Below are 17,913 nucleotides of genomic sequence, written 5' to 3' on the forward strand. Positions count from 1 at the left end.
CTCATCATCAGATTTGGAGACTATTAATTAGGGATTAAGTGCTACATTCTCAAGCTGGCAGTTAACTATGTTTCCTCAGTGGGACCTAAGTATACTCCTGTAAGACCATGGTAATTTGATGACTGAAGATAGTGGGTTTTATGACTTGTGGGTCTATTCCTTGAGGTAGAACTTGGTATTTTTTTATGTAAGGAGTATAATGGGTAGAGCGTATGTCTTGCTGAGTAGACTGATGTGATGGATCCTTCTGCTGCCATAGACAGTCTGTTATAGAAAATGCTGTTTCATTGCCTCCCTAACCAATTCCTGTGAACAACTACATAACAATTAGAAAGGAGGTGGGGAGAAGGGGACTGAATAGGCCATTTATTTTATGCTCAATAGAAAGGATTATTCATTACTGACCTTTGGCTTTTTTTTAATTTATGTTGCCTGTGACTCCTGTGATAATACTGAACATGTATAGTCTTTTCTATCTATTTCACAGTAGTATTCTTTATTCTCTGCATATAATATGTTTATTTATAGATAGAGTTTTAGATTGTATTTTAATACATCCACATAATAAACATAACACACCTTGCGTGCTTTGATCAGTATCTTTGACTATGGTAAATCATTTTTCTTTTGCAGTGGAGTACATTAAATGCTGATATAAAAGTTACAGCAGACATTCAAATGAGTGAATATTTAGAAAAAGATGAAAAGCATGTTCATATTATCTTTGTGTGTTACTTAAAGAATGCTGTAAATGTATGCAGTACCACTGTGCTGGGGGACTGTAGTCTGAAATAACATGGGAACTAACATATTAATATCAAGGTAAAGGTACATATTCCCTAGATGCATAGTTTTACCTTTTTCAGCTTTTATTATCTTTAGAATAGTGTTCCATTTATTTCATGAATACAGAAGTATTAATTGGCCATGACATGTTCCAAAGACAAAAGAAAGGTCTAATTCACTCTAACAAACTTGTTAGTCACTGTTTATATCAAGAGGATTGTGAATCTACAGAGAGTAACACTGTTTTCTTCTGCACTTGCTTTGTTTATAAATCAAGAGTTTTTAAGTGACCTGCAGTGTCTGCTTGTAGTCTGAAATGATACTTCTAAAGCAGACCTTCACCATGTAGCACAGATGTTTATGCCTTAAAATTAGTTCTTTAAGTTAAATTGGGGGCAAGAAGGGCAGGAAAAGACATGTGAATATTGTGGTGTTTTTACAGTGTTGGGATTTTTTGTTCTTTAATGTAATATTTCATATTCAGAGGAAGAAGTCCTCCTGAGGTGTGTAATTTCTCATTTCTGTGAGTAGTGGGCAATTTGTGAATACTAAGCTCTCAGTTCAAATCTAAACAGGCTGTATTTATTTCTGATTTACTGTATGCATTAATACTTTAAAACTTTTTCTTAGCATTCTTCTCTATGAATAGATCTAATTTTTAACTTGTCTTTTTATGTGGGATTTTTGGTACCTCCTAAAGTGTATAGCTGTCTCTGAGACTGATTCTTAGAGTTATGTTTACTCTCATTAGTTGTATCAATTTCTAATTGTTATGAATTCACAGTATTACAATGGAATGATTTGTGTGATTTATCTGGTGAAATTCGTGATCTTTCACTTAACAAGAAAAGGGGTTTAAAGTTTTCATCCATCCTAATTCTGTTACTGTTTGCTTTGTTCACCAATCACTCTGATCCTCCTAGCAGGGGACAAGACCTAGAGAACAAAACTCGTAGTGACTGTGTAGATAAAAAGGCAATGAATTCTGCTTTTAAGGCATAGAGGGAATAGTCTATAAAAGAATAAAAATCAGAATGAAAGTACGTCTTTAACCTGCAGATCTATTGTACCTTTGAAAAGCTTGTACTCTGAAAAAAACATACTGTGATGCTACAAAGATTCATAATTGTGTGACAGAACACTTTGAAAAGAGGTCACTCTTTAGAAACTGACCAAAAGGCTTGTCAAGAAAATAGACCATATTATAAATAATTGCAGAAGTAAAGAATGCATCTCCTTAAAATGTCTAGGTATTGTTTTAGTGAAATACTGTCACAATGTATTTTATTTATCCTCTGATAGAGATGTATTATTTATTTTCTGATAGAGCCACTTTTTAAACTTACTGAAGATGATGGGGTCAAGAACAGTACTCCAAAGAGGAATATGAAAGTAGTTTCACATCAAATATTACAGAAGGTAAGATACCCATCCCAGCAAACAGATGTAACTTTTAATATAAGAATCATATATATAAAAGTCAGTATTCATGAATTTAGACCATGATTTTACTTTCCTGATTTAATAATATGGATTTCCACAATTGTGTCAGAAATTAATTCTAATGAAGTAGCTGTGAATGTGTCATATGAGATAAACATGGTAATATCAGAGAAAATTAAAAGAATGCTTAGAGGTATAATGTTAAAAACTAACAAATTATTTAAATTGGAAGTAGCATATGCTTAGCATTTTACCACTTTTAAATTCAGAAACCTTCATTTCTTTTGCTGAGTATTTAACTTTACATGGTATCAGGTGTTAATCTGCATAGAGCTCTTGCTACAGAATAAAACTGATGCATAATAGTGATAAATCCACCTTTTGTTGTATTTAAATTTTAGCACAACATTGCATATGCAAATATTTTTTACATATGTGGGTTGCACAAGATAGTACCATATGCATTTAGTGTTCTTTGGCTTAGCAAATATGATAAGTGTTTAATCTTTACTGCTCAACATTCTACATGTTTTACCTAACACAGTAACAAGATGTTCTTAACTAGTTGCTATTTGTATTGATATTTGTAATATACACAAGTAGTTTAGTATGTTAACAGGTGTTCACTTAAGAGGGCTCACTTGTATTTTACCATATGTTTTGTTTGCTGCAAAGAAAAGACATCCTTCAAACAGTATCATGCCTTTTATTTGTCATTTTGCAAAACAATATTTGTTTAATTACTTATAAATCTTTAAAAGCATGCTTAAATTGAATAAACACAAATCTATAACTTTGAATGTCAGTTCAGCTATGTCTATTTATTTTTTTATTTGTGAATTAACTTGTAGGAAGTGTGGTAATTTACAGCAGATGATGTGATTGCATATACTTGTAACACTTGCCATATGGTCAGGCAATGAAGGCTGTCATCTCGTTATTACTGAATGACAAACATCATGTTAAAATAATAACACACAGAATAGGAAGTGCTTACATTCATTTATCTTAAGGTAGAGTGAGTAATTGAAATAATATGAATGCTACCATCTGAAATGTCACACAGTTTATGCTTGGTTATCATCTATATTTCAGAACTATAATTTTGTTTGCCAGGTACTACATAATTTTTATCTCTGTGGATAATACAGAGTTATGATGGTACCTTAGGGATGGGTGTAGAAGCTATTCATTGTTCGTTTCCTTCCAGCTGTCATACATGACTTTTAAGTGCTAGTGAGTATAAAAGGTTGCTTTAAAGAACTGAGAAAGTAATAGCAGAATCTCAGTTTACGAAGATGGTTGAAGAAAGGTACTGGTCTAACTCCTTATCATTGGAGAGGAAAGTAGAAACTATGATTTTAATCATAAACCTTGGTTTCATTGAAGCATTTGGAAAAATCCCTTTTATTTCTAATTTTACCCAACAACTTTTTGTAGCCATAAGGCAATCTCTTTTCATCGTGGGAGTGCTATGAATTTCCACAAAGGAAGGCAGCAATGGACAGGCATGCATATTAAAGGTTTGCTATCAAAATCACAAGCTCAGTATCAAATTCACAAATGTATATGAAGTTTGAGCAGCTCTTGCCCTCATTTACTCTGTATGTCAAAACATCTCATTTGTCTGAATCAAATCTGTAGTACCCACTTCGTAAATAATTTGGTAAGTTTTAAAATAATTTAAATGCGTTGGCAAAATGTCCTTGCAAAAACATCTATGGTTTCAATATTTTCAATGTCAAAGCAAGTTTTGACATTTCATATTGCTACAAAGTGATGGAATTGGCCAATATTTTAGTAGGTGAGTAGCTGAAGTTGGCCACGTGCATTCCACTATGGCTCCTCGAAAAGTAGTCTTTTCTACCCATGTCCAGAAAAGTATAGAGCACCTGGCACTTCTCCTAGTGAAAGAGTGGGGATGGAGTTTGTACAAAACCAACCAAAAATATTTCTCCAAAATGACTAAGTGGTTACTGAGCACAAAATGGACTCTTGATGCCCTTTGCAAGCTACTGGGGAAATCTCACAGATGAGATGTTCAGTTTAATGTCTGCTAAAATTAAAATTGCTCTTCATTTCCAGAAATGAAATTGTGGGGTTTGGTTGTAACTTTAAGCAAATATTCCAGAAGAACAATGAGAATCAGGTTAATGTTAACGTCCTTGAATATGTGTAAACCTCAAAGGACTTTACAAACAAAGCATATGCATCCTATATAGCTAGAATACGCTTCTTCAAACTGTATATGAGAAGCTTGTAAAGTGGCTTCATTGGAACAGGATAAGATTTTCCCTTTGTTAATAGAAAATACATTTCAGCCTTCATATTCTTTAGGTGCTGAGCTTGTGATATCTCTTGATATAATTTGTTTGGGGTTTTTTGGAAGATCAAATTAATATTTAAATTGTGTATTTACAACACTTGAAGGAACTTGTTGATTTAGATAGCTAGTGCAAATCTGTCTGCATTTCAAGATAGTTTTCCTTCTGAAAATGTTTTTTTTTAATTTCAATTAATATGTATAACCAAATCAGTAATGAGATCAAGATGCATCAGGAAGGTTCATTAGCATACTTAAACTTCTGTGTCACTTTGCCTGGAATTTTAACTTCTTTTACCATCTGCCCTTTGTTCAACAGCTGTATTATTGCAGCTAAAATGTTTTCATCTGCACTACATTAGAATTATTTTTAAATTAAAAACTATAGATTGCTTTTGTCCTTGTGCTTAATGTAATATTATTGTCATATAATAAATACATTTTGAAACATAGTTTTTTTCCTGCTGGATAGGCTGGAATATTATGAATGCTGAAATTGTTTTTATTAGGTACAACAACTAGAAAGAAGATTCAAAGCTGTTGAAGGGGAATTAAACAAACAGAAAGAAGTAAATAGAGACTTATTGAAGGAGAAAAATTATTTGAAAGCATCTTTAAAAGTGCAAAAGGAAGATGCAGACACAAGAGAAAGAGAGCTGGAAACACTACTTAAGAGGATCTGTGAAACAAAAAAAGACAAAGCAGAACTTCAGTTAGTGATTGATGAGCAGGAAAGAGAAGCTGCCTCTTTGAAGAGGCAAGTGGCAGAAGCTAACAGGTTGAGAAATGAAAATGAAGATTTGCTGAGTCAAGTGCAGGAGCTGAAGTGTTTGCTGGATGAAGCCAAAGCAGTGGCAACCTCTGGGCAATGTAATTGCAAGATAACAGGCACCAAGGTTAAATTAAAAACAGCCAAGAAAAAGAGCTCTTTGGGACATCATGGAGCTTTTCTCAAACAGTCCATCAAGGTTATGAGTAATGAGAACTTCAGTAAGGACGGCTGGGAGGATGTGAGTGAAAGCAGGTACGGCTCTCATTAACTTAGCCCTGTAGAGGGGACACTGTGCATATGTAAAGCACTAGCAAATGGAGATTGAATTTCAACTACTGTTGATTTGGTATTCAAAAAAAATACTGTCAGATCCTTTGAAATATCTTGGGAGGTCTTGTTCTGAGCTTATTGACTGAAATTTGCATGCAAAATTAGCCACAACTGCATGAGTATTTGAATAGGTGCCAGGAAACCCAAAAGAAGGCAATGCTTGATTTCTTCCAGTGATGCTATTTTCATGCAGTCATGAGGCTTGAAATTGACAGTTTGGCAGGTTGATTTAATTTGCTGGCCCTTTGCATATTCACCACTGACAGCTAAGGATTCCCAGGCAAGCCTACTAAGTCAGTTTAGTTATCTTGTGACATGCCGACCCGGGAGGAGAAACATTTTTTCCCCTTAATTTAGTTAGATAAATTTTGAATGACCCATTTCAGCTTGCTAGCAGATGTCTACAAGCTGTTTAACATCCTTTAAATTAAGAACCATCCACACTAATTATTTTATGTATGTTTTATGCACAGTCATTGTACTAACTTTAATTGAATGATGGTTAAAAATCAGTTCTTTAAAGGTAATTGTTACTGCATAGAGTCCCAGTCATGAGTCACAAGGCCCTCAGAAAATTGAGCTGGCAAGCTTCATAAATGTTTAAAATTTTTGCTTCTGCTTCTGTTTGTCCATACATACTTGAGGAGGCAGCAGTAAGCCACTAGGTAAATGGTATCACACCTTCTCTTTCAATACTTTGTCCTAAGAGACATACAAAGAAATTTTCAAGCCTGTATTTACCAAAAATATAGAGAAGATGACAAAAGAGTAAAGAACTGTCTTTGTAGGCTTCATGTTGGCTTTTTATGTCATATGGAGCAAATCAATGGTGGCAAATGAAGCCCTTCTGTTGCTTCTCCCCATGCAAAATACGGGGCTCCAGAACACAGTGTCTTGAGAGAGAAAATAGATTAAGAACCATATAATTTGTCAGTTGCTATCATTAATATAAAGCTCATTTGTTTTTCTGTTTAATATTGCAGATCTGATTTTACAGAAAACATATGTGTTTTTCTGTTGCAATTAGTGAGCTTTTTATTTAATTTACTATGTTTTGCTTTTTAAGAACAAAATTGAGGAAACAAATTGTCATTGCAATTTGAGTTTGAAGTGTAAAGTAATTGTATGCCTTCAGTTGTTGTGGCTATCCATAAATACTACTTTTGATAATTGTACAAGTATGAGGTTAGGGAATCCTTGTCATAGAGTAGTGAATATTTTTGAAGATGATGTTTCAAGGTGTCATTCTCAGCAAGTTAGGGAAATACTTTCATTTAGTTCCCTCTTATGCTTATTAATAAATACTCCTTTTTATCACTAGTAGCTATCTGTGGGATTCTAGATTCAAGCCTTCCATTTTCTAAATAGAATATTCCTTGAAAGCATTCAGGTGAGGGAAGCGTGTATGTAGTTAGAAATATTTCTGTGCTACTGCAGCACCTTCCAACTATTACATTGATTTCTGTTCTTATCAGCCAATAAGACATACCGATGTGTCATGACAGGTTTTGGAAAGTATAAGCATGTTTCTGTATGAACTCTTCCCTTCAATTTGAGGCCTTTTCTCTCGTTAAGTAGCCTCCATCTCTAAACCATTGATTTTTATGACAGTGCAACTTAATTTTAACTCGGTTGTGTCTCTTTAAATGTCTTGGTTTAAAAAGTAACAAATCAAAATTAACTTCGTCAAGACATTCCTTCACAAACCCATTTGCACAAATGGTGATGAATAACCACTGATGGTATACAAAATGATGTATCTAAGGCATCATGTTTTAAGATAGGCTTCACTGAATATCAGAAAACAAATGACAATCTGGGGCAAGACGGTGAAAAACTGGAAATTAAGAGCACATTAAGTGCATGTTTAAGGAAGAATTTGAAGTAGAAGGAAAGTTTCAGGTCCAATTTCTCTGCATGGCAGGCAATTTCAGTAGGACTACCAAGCTTACAGAATTTAAAAGCATTTCAAAGGGGTGCTAGGCAGAGGTTTCACTGAAGTATGATTTCTGAGTTTGTCTCAGTCAACACTACAAATAAAGTTCAATTGAAGCAAAATGTTACTGAGTGAAGTATTGTGCATTGTTTGTTTTGTTACCAAATGTGAAAATGAAGGAAAGCAGAATTGTAGTATATATTTGTGAGCCATTCACAGACTAGAAGTACTATCAAGTAGTTGTTCTTGTGTGTCACTTCTGTAGGGTATAACGAAAGCTGTCCTTTAAGAAGGAGCTAAGGTCTCAGACCTCCATGCATTGTAGAGAGAGATTCCATTTGACAAAGTAGAACTTGATAAGACAATTCAGAGTTTTCTTCTTTATTGTATTTGTAAACTTCTGCTGAATAAGTCAACTTAGTACTGTTTGGATTTTCTATTAGTTTCTCTTCTCTTTTGCATGTGTTATTTTCTGTGTGCTGAAGCTCTGGCTGTTTGAAACTTTAACATGCAACTTTTATTTTGTTTTGTTTTCGTGAATGTGCTGTTTTAGTGACTCTGAAATAACAGCTTCTGAAAGTTTGGAAACAGTGATTACGGAGACAGTGCAAAACATTGATCCACCGCCAGACAGAAGTAAACAACAGGGAAAAAAGCAAATACAAGATAATCAAAAGTCCTACAATGTTCTTCATTTAGAAGACAAAAACCAGCAGTATAATAAAAAGGTATATAATATAACTTGTTTTGTTCTCCTGTGCAGAGTGTTGAAGTTTAATAGTATTATCACTGCTGTTCCCATCTTAATTAATTTGACTCCTGCTGTAAACTGAAAAGAAAATCTGCTTTCAGGTATTCGGCGGGTAGTTTCCTTATAATTCAGAATATTTTCTGAACAACTAGTCTGCAAAAGTATTTGGAGGGGATGTCAGGAGTGCAAAAACTGATCAAAAAATGTAAAGCTGCTGTAAGATAGTTCTGCTGTCTCACAGACCAGACAAAGAATTCTGCAGACATCCTATTAAAATCTCCCTCAGTCAGAAAAGCCATACAGAACAGGGTGACCTAACCAGTAGCAAGGAAACAGCAACATCCCGTCCTCCCCTCTAGCAAAACGGTGTGCTAACTAATCAAGCATGAACAACTCTCAGTTCATTTGGTGTGCACAGAAAGGGTTGTCTCCATCTTAGATGCTTTTGGCTCTATCTCTGTCTAGGAGATTCTATCTAAAGAAAAGTGTGCTTTTAGCATCTTAGCCCATTTACATTCATTGCCTGGGGTTTGAACCCCATGTCTCATTCCTAAAATCTATATGCTGTTTTCTAACAGAAGAGGACCAGCTGGTCGTTTCCCAGGTCTTTAGAGTTCCACACAATCTGTACCAGATGACTCGTTTTTTGACTTTTGAACAGTGTCTAATACTTTTTTTCCCCCCAGTGTTTGCCCAAATAAATCACTTCATGGAATGTAAAAAACAAATAGATATTGTTGTTTCTTAATTCAAGAAACAGAATATTGAAACACTGAACAACTTGCTGCAGTTGGAAAACTAATTTGTAATTCTGTTATGTATGGTGATAATAATAAAGAGTTTGAAAACAGATTATACTTTCTTAGTCTCCAAAATTTTAAAGCAAATACAAACTCTTTGGTCTTGGATATTCTTAATTGTGTGTTTCCATCAAAAGATCTATTTTCCTGGCAGAAAAGCTGAAAAAAGGGAAATTCTTCTGCAACCATCTGTTGGTAGAGAATACATAGTGTGAGCAGGTGCACATGATATATGTGAAAGTCTGATGAGTGTGCCACTCCGGTTATCTCCTGCTGCTCCTAAGTAAGGATATATAAGGCAGGGAATCCAGGAAGTTCTGGTCTCTCTTGCTTGGTAGTGTAGACACAGCCAGTACCTCTCGTGTTTGCCTGTATTGCATTTACTGTCTGTTCCTGCTGGAAAAGACAAACACAAATACATTCTGATACACCTATGTAACAGACTGGTGGACTTGGAGCATACACAGGGAGCTTCCCAAGAGCACTAAGCAGGTAAATATGCTTCAGCAGAAATCCCCTGTTGCAGGAAAAGCACCTGAAAACATGGTTTGTGAGTACAGAAGATAGCATTGCAAAAAGGTTTAGTATTCACAATTGAGAACACCAATTTTAACAGAAATCTTAAACCCCTCCTGAGGATTTAAGGACATTCTAGCTGGGTCATGGTATTCTCATACAAAGAGAGGCTAGAAGCTCAGGCTAAGTCCTGAGCTATGCCTGGTGTTGGAGATGAGATCATTTATGACACAAGGACTTTCTCAGTTTTGCTCCACATGGTATAAATATATAATACCCTGTGCAGTATCAGGAGAGTTACTGGCACTCTCTTACAATTCATACATTTATCAGAGCTGTGGTCTAGAGTGGAGATCTCCATCTTTTCACTGCAGGCATGGATCATTTGCTCATCATCTTCTGAGAGTTCAGTTCTCTGTAACATATAATCACCATTTCAGACTAGCATCAGTCATTCAACTACATGTGTTCAGTGTTTGTAGGATCCTCTGGTCATACTGGTAGGGACTTAGTACTGTTTTCCATTGTTGTCTTTGAGACATGCAATAAAATAATTAAGAGACTACTCGAAGGAGACAAACCTACAAGAGCTTGACCTCCTTTGTTTTCCTTTGCTTTGGTTTTCGTCTGAGAAGTTGGAACTTACATTTCTTTTCTTTTTTTCTAGCATATTCTATTTTGTCCCTCAAATTGTGTGGTGATTGTACAAATCCAGTATTTTGTTCAGTGCAGTTAATAGATAATCCATTGCTGTTTACTGTTTTTAATTTGATGAACAGCTATTTTAGTTATTAATATTTCTGGAAATATGTTGCGTGATATCACACAGAAATTGCAAACTGAAAACTTTGAATATTGGATAAATATTGCAGAATTCCAGAACAAAAGTGTTTCGAAATACACTGAGCATTTAAGAGCCAGAGAAATAGTACTTTGATTTTGGAGTAAGCCATGCTTGTCAGTCTGATCTCAATGCCAGGGAAGGTTATGGAGCAGATTATCTTGAGTGCCATCATGTACAGGACAACCAAGTGATCAGGCCCAGTCAGCATGGGCTTATGAAAGGCAGGTCCTGCTTGACCAGCCTGATCTCCTTCTATGACAAAGTGACCTGGTGAGTGGATAAGGGAAATGCTGTGGATATTGTCTACCTCGACTTAGTAAAGCACGATTTCCCCACGGCATTCTCCTGGAGAAACTGGCTGCTTGTGGCTTGGACAGGCATACCCTTCACTGGATAAAAAATTGGCTGGATGGATGGGCCCAAAGAGTTGTGGTGAATGGAGTTAAATCCAGTTGGTGTCTGGTCACAAGTGGTGTTCCCCAGAGCTCAGTGGTGGGGCCAGTTCTGTTTAATATTTTATCAATGATCTGGATGAGGGGATTGAATGTATCCTCAGTAAGTTTGCAGACGACACCAAGTTGGGCAGGAATGTTGATCTGTTTGAAGGCAGGAAGGGTCTACAGAGGGATCTGGACAGGCTCTGGATCAATGGGCTGAGGTCAACTGTATGAGGTTCAACAAGGCCAAGGGCTGGCTGGGTCTTGCACTTTGGTCACAACCACCCCATGCAACGCTTCAGGCTCAGGAAGGAATGGCTGTAGAGCTGCCCGATGGAAAAGGAACTGGGGGTGCTGGTTGGCAGCCAGCTGAATATGATTTGGCAGTGTGCCCAGGTGGCCAAGGTGGCCAATGGCATCCTGGCTTGTATCAGGAATAGTGTGGCCAGCAGGAGTAGGGAAATGATTGTGTCCCTGTACTCAGCACTGGTGAGGTTGCACCTCGAATACTGTGTTCAGTTTTGGGCCCCTCACTGCAAGAAAGACGTTAAGGTCCTGGAGCCCATACAAAGAAGAGCAATGAAGCTGGTGAATGGTCTAAAGAACAAGTCTTATGAGGGGCAGCTCATTACCTCGGATGAGGGAATTCAAATTCCCTCGAAATTCCCTTGAACTAGGGTTGTTTAGTCTGGAGAAAGGGAGTCTGAAGGGAGACCTTATCACTCTCTACAACTACCTGAAAGGGGGTTATAGTGAGGTTGGTCTCTTCTCCCAAGTAACCAATGATAGGACAAGAGGAAATGGCCTCAAGTTGCGCCAGGGAAGGTTTGGGTTATATATTGGGAAAAATTTCTTCACTGAAAGGGTTTTTAAGCACTGGAACAGGCTGCCCAGGGAAGTGGTTGAGTGACCATCCCTGGAGGTATTTAAAAGACGTGTAGATGTGGTGCTTAGAGGTATGGTTCAGTGGTGAACTTTGCAATGCTAGGTTAAGAGATGGACTGAAGGATCTTTTAAGATTGGCTGGACTTTTCCAATCTAAATGATGCTAAGATTCTATGCTCTGGCCATTTTCATTTGACATATTGCAAGCATCATTCTTCTTCAGCCTCTACTTCTGTCATTGAACATTTGATAGGTTCTGGAAATAGCTGATTTTTCCAATCAGATATTTAAAAGGCATGCAGCTGACTTGTTAAACCCTGTACAAACACAGGTATTATACTTGCATGTCCAGATGTATTCATGCATCTTCCAGTTACAGTTCAATGTTTAATCTGATCTTCCTCCTTTTGAACTAATAAGATTGCTATTCCTTTTTATTTTCACATAAATATCTTGGAAAATGGGATACTGAATGCTTTCAAGAAATACACGCCATCTTTTTCCCCCCAGGTAAATTAATATCTTATCTAAAAAATTAAGGTAGGCATTAACAGACACTTCATTTTTCTCTGGGCTTCTTTGGAAAGGGTTATGATTTACCTGTAAGAGTTCATTATTTTCTCTACATTTGATGGGAAGGACAGAAATTTGTACTCTTTGCTGGCTGATGCTGTAAGACTATTTTTCAAATTAGAATTTATTAGAATTTTGTGTATTATTTGAAGTAATTTTTGTTGTTTCAATTCAAACTGGAAAAATTTGGAGTATTGTGGTTGGTGTACCATAATGAAGAGCTGCTAGCTTTCTGCTTCTGTTTTTTATTTAGAGCCATTCACAGAATAAAGACCTAGAAGAGTTACATTCCAAGAGGAGGAAGATCTGCTGTCTCATGACATCTTATCCGTCAATTCTAAGCAAAGGTAGGAATGTTATACATTTTTGGCAACTTTGTAAGTAAGATTGACAAAGCATTCCTGCCTGATATTCCAAAACCCCTTCTATATGACATGAACCTACTTATATGCAGTTGCAGGATTTGCTTGTTTCATGTGTGTAAGTATATTTTCAAAGATTTAGCTCATTATTTTAAAGTGAAATAGTTGTATAAAATGTGGCTGTCAAACAGTATCTTTTTGCACAGTTAAAATATACTCTGTTTTTACTAAATCCCACCTGTTGAATCTACTGACTAAATTAAGGCTTTACTCTACCTTTTGTTCTTGTTTGTCCCTTGTAACCAGAACAGCCAATGAAACAAAATTAACTGTATTTTGGCTTAGACCTTAAAAAAAAAAATCTGTTAACAAGCCAATGAAGTCTTTATTTCCAGTAATACCGATTAGAAACTTGAGCCACATTTAACTTCCAAGTCCTGTCTGAGTTTGCAGTGTTGGCACTTCAGAAAAAGAACAACATGGAGCACTTTTAGGTTAACCGAATTAATTTACCATTTTGCTTACTGAGATACATTTTGAAGGCTAGAACAGTGTTTTGAAGGGCCAAAGAAAAAATCAGAAATCATCTTATTTATGATGATCTGTCAATTTAGTAACATGCCATTTTATGTTTAGCGAACAGAACAAAAAGAAGAAATATCATTGTCCAGAAACCGGGCTACTCTGTTACTCTACTGCAGGAAAGAATTAAATCATTGCAGCAGCAGATAGCTGTTTTACAGAATGAAAAAAAGACAGCAGTGTCTTCTGTGAAGGCATTTAAAGAAAGCAATGAAAAACTAACAACTCAGCTACATTTGGCTGATCAGAAACTTCAAACTAGTAAAGTGACCATAGAGGTAAAGTACTTTTCATTATGGTGTCTTAACAATGTTTGGCATAAGTCTGTTGTAATTCTGTGAAATTTTTTTAATATTGTTTTTTGTCTCTTAATTTGTAATGATCAAAATTATGAAATGTTATATATAAGCATGCTTTATATGAGATTGTGAATATTATTATGTACAAGTGATATTGAGGCCTATTTTACTATTGTGTCAACCGAATTAATTAATTCCTTCTGAAAAGAAGTGGTCTTCATGCTGACATTTTACCTGCATTCAAATGAGTGAGGGAAGTTTCACTTTTAGCATGTGGTCTGAGAACTTTCCTGAGAATCTGGCCAGTCCACATTAACTAGGACCCATTATTCTGTGAAGAACAGGCACTGTTGGAGAAACCAACTGTCTCCATATGCCCCAAGAGTGGAGTGCTCAAGGCAACTGGAGTTTTCTTCCAAAGGGAACTCAGAGCAATTCCTTATCTATTTAATCCCATCTCTCTCTGTCAAGGTGGAAAGGTAGAGAATAAGATTTATGAAAGTAGAGACTAGTAAACTATTTGGTTAACAGCCCTAAAGATGCCAGCTTTCTTCTCTACTTCAGTCTTCCTTCCTACTTAATCCTTTCCCATACTATTACTCCTTTCTGGTTTTCCCCATTCACTTTTATATATATGTATTTTGTGTTAATCTATATGCAGCTCCTCAGCTGGAATTCTTTTCTGTTCATACTGTAGTGATTGGCCTGCCCTTTATAGAGCTGAATCAACAAACACTTTTGCAGTAATTGTCTCCTGTTGGTCACACACACATCCTGCTTCCAGAATTATAGTGCTACAACAGATGGACTTGCTGGAAGGAGGCAGACATTAAAAAAGAAATCAAATCCCCTCCCCCTCAAACTTCTCTGCATTTCTGTCTTTGCACAGAAGGCAGAAGCAGTATCAGGAGCAGCACTTTTCACGTTCTTAGGGCTGGGGAGCTGCTAATTTCTAAAGGAGGGAAAACCTCATTTCTGTTACTCATTTTGCATAACTATATACATGTAATGAATTGTTTAAAAAGAGTTTCCAAGGTCATTGGAACCAGCGGAGATCTGCCTATCTCACAAACAATATCATAATATAAAGTTTCATGGACAGTATAAACTTCACTAAGAGTTATATGTGTAATTTAGGTAAAATATTCTGCTTACTCAGACACCTTCATGATTTGCCTTCCTAGAAGACTACACCTTAGGTGTCCATAGGAGAGCAATGTGAGAAATAAAACAAAAAAGGCTATTATCAGGAAACTGTTTAAATTAAAAAAAAAAAAAAAGACAAAATTTGTGTCAAGATAAGTGCTACTGTAATGCAAGAGACTGACTAAAAGTGAAATAACATGGTCTTAAAACCAATTTTCTTTCAGTTTTTCTGGAATGTTCAAAAAAAATGGTCACTGGTATATTTAAAGGGTGGTGCATTCTAAGCAAAAATAAATAAATGGTGTTGCAGGTACTCAAGGAAAAATCTTTATTAGGCATGCACATTTTTTTCCTTCTCAGCAACCAATTCAAATTCCCTTTCTTACAACTAATTATTCTTCAGGTGCTATACTAGTGCTACCAAGTGGGAAATTTAAAGCAGAGGCTTGGGCTACTTGCCAAGTGAAAATTAAGAAGGTAAAGAACCTACACAGTCTCTGCAGGGTACATGCATGTTTTAGAGAGAGAACCATGATTCAGATAGATCAAATGGTTGTAAAGCATACATTTGTGTGGGTTTTTTATGTGTTGTTAATAAGAAATACTATCTAGAAGTGAAGTTTTAAGATAGTGCAAGGGAAATTATATTTTTTAATATTTTTTTTTCACTTGCAAGAACACTGTTGTTGTTTCTTTTCAGTGCTTCTATTACCTCAGATTTTAGAATTTTCTTGCGCAGGTAGAAAGTAAAATACAAGGGAACAAACCATGAAAAATTGAAAGATTGAGACAATCGCTGGATTTAGGGGGACCCTTAAACACTTCAGAAGTGTTAAAATTACTACTATCAAAAAATAAACTTCCATATGTAATCATAAAGTTCTGAGTAATCTTGTATTAACAGTGAACTTGTGATGCTGGGCTAAGATAAGTATAGAATTCTAGCAACTGTAAACATTAACGTCATGGCTTGGACAAGATGCCATGTTGCCTGAATTTAGCTAAGAAAATAAATCCATTAACAGACAAGGGCAGATGTTTGTGCAGTCAGTCCTTCATTATAATCCCCAAAGAATCTAGTGCTAGAAGATCGACTCTGGATTTAAGATTTAAATGTTCCATATGTTCATTTTGAGACAGATTTTACACTTGGTACAATCTAAGGACTGTCTGGCATCTGTTGATTTTCAGAATGTATGTATGCTTATGGTTTTGTTTATTTTTATTGAAGATCCACAGAAACACGTATGTATGTATATATTTTTCTGCCTGCTTGTAAGAGTTCAGAAGGCTGGATTCAAGTTCTCTTTTGTTTGGCCTTATAAACTCTTTGCAGTAATGTAGATTTATTTCTTTGTTTTGTTTCTTCAAAAGCAAATCTTTGCATATTTCTGCAAAAATGACTGTAAGGTGACTGCATGTGTGAGAATTAAAGCTTACATTCTCCAATGATTCACATCAACACTGAGTCAAGACGGTCTGTACGGAAGTACTGTAGTTCCATTTTGCTGTCAGTGTGTAGAAATCACAGCTGGAGCTGATACTTAATGTAGAAGTGAAGGGATTTAGGTTTTCCTTAGTTTCTTAGAAAAACGTCTGAAAGGAGTTGTTGGAAAAATCCAGGAAATTTTTTTTTCTAAGGTTTATTCTCCCCTCTACTCATTTCTGTCACTAAGTGACTGCTTATAAGAAGAGTGTATTTACTGAGTACAGCAGAGTAATTATAATTAGTTTTATGCAGTAGATGTCATTCTTGTCGCAAAAGTTCAAAGTATATTGAATAAAAAATTAAAATCATAAGCAGGTTAAGTCACTAGTGCTTATCTTATTCATGTCAAAGCCACTCACAGGTCCACTTGTCAAAAGAACTGTAGGATCTTTTGCATCTGTTCTCCAGTGTTTCTCAGGTGATGTCACAGGAAAAGCTGCATTTCTTAATGGAATGCCATAGATATTTCCAAAATGCCTGTGTAAGTCTACTTTCAGCAGGAAGCTTGAATCTCAAAGAATGAGAACAAGTCAGTTTCTCAAAAATATTTAAAAATCAAAACAGCAAATTTTCTATTCTACTTTTACATAAAATGCAGTAGAAGTGAAAAGGTAAACCAGAAGGGATAAAACTATGATAAAGCAGGATATACTGCCTGACCTTTCCAGAGTTTGTAGATACAATCTATTGTATTTGCAGACAGCAGAAGTTTATCTAATAATTGAACTAAACTATGTGCCAGTGTGATCTGAAGTCTTCTCAAATTTCGATTGGCTGTAAATTCTATGTTGTTTTCCTCTGAGGTCTCACTGCTGTTTCTGTTGTGTATGCATGCCCTGAAGAGACCTCTTTGTGGGCACAATAGATAATTCAAAACTCGCACCCCCAATCTCTGTATTCCTGAGAGAAAGCCATTCTTCCTGGACTTACTACAGTGTTCCAGACCTGAACAACAAAACTATCTGTAGGTAGGAAAAAATTGTCTGTAATGTATTTCAAACTTAAATTTTATGGAATTTAAGTTCAATTTCTGGGCCTTACCTGTACTTTTTGAAGGCTTTGAATTGACAATGTTGAGAAGAATAGATTCTGATCTATTGTAGTTTTATTAGAGCTTTGCTGAGCCTGATAAATTGAAAATCAGGCTATGATGTCACACTTATGAAGGCTGAAAACAGAGAAAGACAATGTTCTCTGAGTCTCTGAGACTAGAATTCACCTCTTTCAAGTCCTAGTCCAGAATTCTGCTGGAGTGGAACAGGATCAGCTAGTTAAATATGTTTGTTCAAACTTTTTGGTTTCTAAATGGGGAAATATCTCTATAATTTTTCCTCTGATAAACTACTAATTCAGCATTACTGCTGATAAAAAACAGTTCTCAAATTTCTATTTTCCACTCTGTCAGAGAAGTTGACTTGTAAATAAAATGAGGAATTGCCAAATGGCAAATATGAAAGTAACTGCCCTTTTAAAATGCATCTACTCAAAAAAATTTTCTATAATTGTATTGATTTTTATACTTTGCTGCATCGAAAACTTACAGCATCCTGAAGTAATTTCTGTTAACAGAACTACACTGTAAAATATATTTATTGTGAAACTGTGCTTTCATTACAAAACAAAAATAAAGTAAAAATAC

At 35.7% G+C, this 17,913-nt stretch overlaps 1 protein-coding gene across 1 annotated transcript in view; it reads left to right on the top strand.

Annotated features, from left to right (window-relative positions):
• Window positions 1-17,913, top strand: part of CNTLN (centlein) — a gene marked incomplete at both ends in the record, with an annotated part of 207,186 nt that overhangs the window by 136,066 nt on the left and 53,207 nt on the right. The window contains 5 exons of the mRNA XM_082013442.1: window positions 2,114-2,205; window positions 5,062-5,576; window positions 8,144-8,318; window positions 12,650-12,743; window positions 13,395-13,618. Coding sequence (XP_081869568.1) covers window positions 2,114-2,205; window positions 5,062-5,576; window positions 8,144-8,318; window positions 12,650-12,743; window positions 13,395-13,618 — 1,100 coding nt within the window. The remainder of the gene's footprint in view (window positions 1-2,113; window positions 2,206-5,061; window positions 5,577-8,143; window positions 8,319-12,649; window positions 12,744-13,394; window positions 13,619-17,913) is intronic.

This window comes from Phaethon aethereus (assembly GCF_964289735.1).
Source record: "Phaethon aethereus genome assembly, chromosome: Z".
Lineage (NCBI taxonomy): Eukaryota > Metazoa > Chordata > Aves > Phaethontiformes > Phaethontidae > Phaethon > Phaethon aethereus.